Source organism: Gossypium arboreum, chromosome 2 (assembly GCF_025698485.1).
Source record: "Gossypium arboreum isolate Shixiya-1 chromosome 2, ASM2569848v2, whole genome shotgun sequence".
In the NCBI taxonomy this organism is placed as follows: domain Eukaryota; kingdom Viridiplantae; phylum Streptophyta; class Magnoliopsida; order Malvales; family Malvaceae; genus Gossypium; species Gossypium arboreum.
Window position 1 is genome coordinate 14,901,961 of NC_069071.1, and position 5,749 is coordinate 14,907,709.

Genomic DNA, 5,749 nt, shown 5'->3' on the forward strand with positions numbered 1-5,749 from the left:
AATGACAGACATTTATCAGATCTTTTCTAAAATTCTAAATCGAAAATTATTTCACACTGTATTCATTTAACTTACAACTCATTACCACTTTTATGGGCTTTACAGATCTGTTGTAGAAACATTGGTTAAGCTCTAACTCAACTAAAATTGAGCTATTATCAGGTAATCATAATCGGTATCCATGGCTTGCAAAGTATACAGAGATTTTCTACTCAGAACATCTGTAAACACATTTGTTCTTTCCAAGTGATATACAATTGTCAAATCATAACCTTTCAACAATTCAAGTCATATACGCTATCTTAAAGTACTTTTAGAAAACCTTTTTAGGAAACCTTATCAAGAGAAAAATCGTTCAGTTTATTATCTTTACTTAAGTCGGGAAATCTCTATTCCAATTATTACGTGAAAACATTTCATTAACGCGGAAGGTAAAACATCATTAATTCATAAATCAATAATTTAACAATTTAAAATCCCAAAATAAACCCAAGAATAGTTCGAGTTCCAAATACATATTAATCCCAAAACATATATTTAAATAAAGTAGGCAAAAATAAAGTGTTACTCAAAAATTCGTAAATGTCTACCAGAGCCTTCTGTCACACCGATCCTCCTACTGCTAAGGATTACCTGACAAACAAAATAAACAAAGGGGTGAGTTTTTGCAAACTCAGTGTGTACATCCCCACAAACAGCATGCATACAAACAGATAACAGAATACAGTTATTCGGCCTTAGCCATACAGATATCACATGCATAACAGATTAGATATCAGAAATATCATGCCCACCAACCCTGCACACCATCTCCGTCCAACCCATCATACCATGTGGGGATAGAATCGACCCACCCAACCCTACACACCAAGTATGAGGATTTAATCAACCCATCCAACCCTACATGCCATAAGGTACCTCATCGCAGCACACATTATAAGTATGCAGCTTAGCTGCCAGATAACATGCTAATCACCTCTCAGACTTCCTTCTCTTCACAACAATCCCAACCCAATGCAATGCATCATAAATATCATGGCATGCTATTATGTAGATAGCAGATCATATCAACATCATGTCAGAGCAGATATAAAGAATCAGACAAATACACATGCTTATATTAACATACTTTTCAGTAACCAATCAGAGTATGGGGACTAAGTAATGCTTACCGCCCCTACAGTCAGGTCACAGTTGACTCAGGCAACGCGTTCAACCTTACAGAACATTTCAACAAAATTGGGCTCACACGCCCGAGTTCCCTGCTCGTGTGGCCCACACGACCCAAATTGGTTTTGCCCGTGTAGATCACATGACCTGGCCCAAATTCCCACACGCCCGTGTTGTTCACCTGTATGGGCTCACACGCCTATGTGGCCCACACGGCCCATTTTCCTGAGCCCGTGCCTCGCACACAGCCTACAAGCCCTTACAGCCCATGTCCATTGTGCCTGTGTGGCGCGCGAACGGCCGAGCTCGTCAGTGACACACCAGTGTCTCGCGACGCAGGCTACCACACGGGAAACCACACGCCCGTGTGGCGTCGACAAGCCACTTTTTAGCTTTCGCGGAAACTCGTTTTCTGTGTAGTCGGAGTACACACTTGGTTCATTTTCGCTGCTAATCCAACCACAAGCACTCCAAAGCCTAAAATCGCTCATAGCGAACCCAAAATTAGTCTCTTAAGTCCGATTATTAAGAATAGGCAAATCCCAAAACGAGAGATCTACTTACCTTCAACGAATAACGATGATTCTTCACTGTTTTCCACCTGATTAGCAATCCACAAAACTTTGATAATCCCCTAAACAACAAATAAAATCCCTTTTAAAAAATCTCTAAATGAAGTCACGCAATTTAATAAAACCATACTTACTGAGCCAACGAATCCCCTAGCAATACGCCACCACTAATCGAAAAGAAAGAAAAATGGAGGAGAGGGGAAAAAGAAATAGAATTTTTGGTAGCAACGGTTTGGGAGAAGAAAACGGCAGAGGAAAACACTTTTGTTAAAAAGAAGGAAAATACGGAATACCGCAAACCCTTAATTTTCACTAAACCCTAAACTCAAAATTTTGATAAAGCCCAAAATTTAGCGGAAACTTGTAGCAAAAATAATCCCAAAGCCACTGCAGAGATTCGAACTCAAGACCCTGAGCAGACTGACACTCCACTTAACCACCAGACCAGCAAGCCCATTCTGTTAAGTTCATACCAATAAATTCTTATAAGCCTATTAACCAAAAGTCAAGCTTTATCCAAATAAAAACCAAAATTTAGCCCAACTTAAAGCTCGAACTTGGGACCTCGCAAACACACCCCAAAGCACATACCTTATTAACCACACATTTAAATCCCAAAATAACACAAAAGCAATTGTTCAAATATTTCCATGCTCAACCATCAAAAAAGCCGAATTTACAGAAATTTGGGGCGTTACAACTCTACCTCTTAAAGAAAATTCGTCCTCGAATTTTACCTAATCAGAAAAGGTAAGGATACTATTGAAGCATCGAATCCTCTGGCTCCCAAGTAGCCTCCTCTGTTCTATGATTCTGCCACATCACCTTCACTAATGGAATAGATTTCCTACGCAAAACCTTAACGTCACGATCCAAAATCTGAACTGGCTCCTCCTCGAACGTCAGACCCGGTCTAACTTCAATCTCCTCCATAGGCACAATGTGTGTGGGATCAGAGCGATAACGTCTCAACATTGAGACGTGGAACATGTCATAAATATGATCCAACTTTAGAGGTAGCTCCAACTGATATGCAACTGGGCCCACTCGCTTCAAAATCCGGTACGGCCTAATAAATCGAGCACTCAGCTTGCCCTTACGACCGAACCTCATAACCTTCTTTCATGGCGAGATCTTAAGAAAGACCATGTCTCCCACAGAATACTCGATGTCCTTCCTTTTTAAATCCTCATAGGACTTCTGTCTATTAGAAGCCACTTTCGGTCGATCCCGAATCAAGCGAACCTTATCCTCAGTCTCTGAAACCAACTCCGGACCTAGAACATGCTGCTCACCCAACTCAGTCTAGCACAAAAGAGTGCGACACTTATGACCATAAAGTGCCTCATACGGTGCCATCTGTATACTGGACTGATAACTGTTGTTGTAAGTGAACTCTGCTAGAGGCAAGAACTCCTCCCAACTTCCTCAAAAATCCATAGCACATCCTCTCAACATATCCTCCAATATCTGAATTACCCTCTCCGACTGACCATCTGTCTAAGGATGAAAAATAGTACTGAAGTCAAGACGAGAACCCAAAGCCTCATAAGCTTCTGCCAAAATCGAGACATAAAACGAGGATCCCTATCAGAAATGATCAAGACAGGTACCCCATGCAGCCTCATTATCTCAGAAATGTATAGCTTGGCCAACTTCTGTAGAGAGAAGTCTGTCCTAACAGGAATGAAATGTGCGGTCTGGGTCAATCGGTCCATGATGACCCAAACAGAGTCCTTCTTAGTGGGTGTTAGGGGCAACCCACTAACGAAGTCCATCGTTACTCGCTCCCATTTCCATATCGGTATCTTAACTGGCTGTACCAAACCCGAAGGTAACTGATGCTCAGCATTAACCTGCTGACATGTCAAACAACGAGCAACAAAATCAGTCACTTCACGCTTCAACCTTGGCCACCTGTACAACTCTCGGAAATCTTTATACATCTTATTCCCACCAAGATGCATAGTGTACGGATACTATATGCTTCCCTCAAAATCGACAGCCTCAAATCCTTATCATTAGGTACACAGATCCTACCTCGGAAGCACAATACCCCATCATTATTCAGCCCAAAATTTGTAGTAGTCCCAGTCTCAACCTGACGAAATCGCATCTCGAGATTCTTATCCTCTAACTGATTAGCTCTAATTTGTTCAATCCATGTCGGCTTCACTTGTAGCTCTTCCAGAAGACTTCCGTTGTCATAAAGACTCAATCAAGCGAACATTACTCTCAGATCGGTCACAGCCTTATGGATTAGTGCATCGGCGACCACATTGGCCTTTTCAGGGTGATACTCAATATTGCAGTCGTAGTCCTTAAGCAGCTCAACCCATCGACGCTGCCTAAGATTTAACTCCTTCTGAGTGAGGAGATATTTGAGGCTCTTATGATCAGTGTAGATGATACACTTCTCTCCATACAGATAATGCCTCCAAATCTTGAATGCAAAGACCACTGCAGCCAACTCCAAATCATGCGTCAAATAATTAGCCTCATGAGTCCTAAGCTGCCGAGACGCATAGGCAACTACCTTACCGTCTTACATCAAGACGCAACCCAAACCCATATGTGACACATCACTGTAAACCACGAGGTCCCTACCAGGCTCAAGCTACATCAGAACTGGAGCCTGTGTCAAAATTGTCTTGAGCTTCATGAAGCCCTCCTATCGCGCATTAGTCCAAATGAAAGGGACTCATTTACACAACAATTTAGTCAACAGCGCTGCGATCAACGAGAACCCCTCTACAAAATGTCAGTAATACCCTGACAGTCCCAGAAAACTGCGAATCTCTGACACATTCTTCGGCTATTTCCAATCCATCACAGCCTCAATCTTACGAGGATCAACTTGAATCCCCTCAGAAGAAACCACATGCCCTAAAAAGGTTACCTCCCTAGGCCAGAACTCACACTTCGTGAACTTCGCATATAACTGTTTCTCACGAAGGATCTGTAGAACCACTTTCAAATGCTCGTCGTGCTTGTCCTCATACTTAGAATACAGTAAAATTTCGTCGATGAACACCACCACAAATCAATCCAAGTAGGGTTGAAACACGCGGTTCATCAAGTCCATGAATGCCGCTGGTGCATTAGTCAACCCCAAAAGGCATGACTAGGAACTCGTGATGCCCATAACGAGTCCTAAATGTCGTCTTATGCACATCGGCCTCTTTTACCCTCAACTGATGATAATCTGACCGCAGATCAATTTTAGAAAACACTGAAGCCCCTCTAAACTAGTCAAATAGGTCGTCAATCCTCGGAAGCGGGTACTTATTCTTAATTATCAACTTGTTCAATTGGCAGTAGTCGATGTACAGCCTCATTGTACCGTCCTTCTTCTTTACGAACAGAGCAGATGCTCCCTACGGGGACACACTGGGACAAATAAACCCACGATCCAACAGCTCTTGAATTTGAGCCTTCAGTTTCGCTAGCTCCTTCAGTGCCATTTGGTAAGGGACGATAGACATCGGAGCTATACTAGGAATCAACTTAATCCCAAATTCTACCTCATGGCTCAGACACAATCCTGGTAATTCCTCTGGAAAAACATCTGGGAAGTTCTTCATAGCACGAATGTCCTTAACCGATAAGTCTACAGAATCTGAGGCATTGATGTAAGCCAAAAATGCCTTACATCCTTTCCTCACCAGCTTCTCTACCATTAATGCAAATATCACATTACTCAGGTAATTTTGTCGTTCTCCAACCATGACTATCTCGATACCCTCCTCGGCCCTCAGAACCACCCTCTTTTCAACACAATCCAGACTTACACGATGCTTCACTAGCCAGTCTAAGGAACGATAGTTCCATCAGATCAGCCAGAAATATCGTTCTTTAGACTTCCAACGGAACGTCCCTGAACAGTTTACTAACCCTAATAGACTGCCCCAACAGAGTCACCACTGAAATCTCACTAGAAGTGCCCTCATACGGTATTCCCAAAGTCTCAGACACAGAACATGCAATGTAGGAATGCGTAGAGCCTA

General features: G+C 42.4%; 2 protein-coding genes across 2 annotated transcripts; both read right to left on the reverse strand.

Moving 5' to 3' along the window:
• Positions 1-2,501: 2,501 nt before the first annotated feature.
• LOC108465637 (uncharacterized) lies at positions 2,502-2,855 on the reverse strand. Its single transcript, XM_017766012.1, has one exon. It carries the CDS (start codon positions 2,853-2,855, stop codon positions 2,502-2,504), a length of 354 nt encoding a protein of 117 aa, XP_017621501.1.
• A 9-nt stretch (positions 2,856-2,864) lies between these two features.
• LOC108465647 (uncharacterized) lies at positions 2,865-3,709 on the reverse strand. Its single transcript, XM_017766020.1, has 3 exons — positions 3,527-3,709; positions 3,236-3,442; positions 2,865-3,047 (listed from the first exon to the last, which is right to left on the reverse strand). The coding sequence occupies exons 1-3, from the start codon at positions 3,707-3,709 to the stop codon at positions 2,865-2,867; spliced, it is 573 nt and encodes a 190-aa protein (XP_017621509.1).
• Positions 3,710-5,749: the final 2,040 nt, after the last annotated feature.

Coding starts and splice junctions, on each gene's coding strand:
- LOC108465637 (XM_017766012.1), bottom strand. CDS start 2,855: ATGAGGTTCGGTCGTAAGGGCAAGCTGAGTGCTCGATTTATTAGGCCG.
- LOC108465647 (XM_017766020.1), bottom strand. CDS start 3,709: ATGCATCTTGGTGGGAATAAGATGTATAAAGATTTCCGAGAGTTGTAC. Junction 3,443..3,526: donor CGATATGGAAATGGGAGCGA/GTAACGATGGAC, acceptor CGATTGACCCAG/ACCGCACATTTCATTCCTGT. Junction 3,048..3,235: donor TTTTCATCCTTAGACAGATG/GTCAGTCGGAGA, acceptor CTTTTGTGCTAG/ACTGAGTTGGGTGAGCAGCA.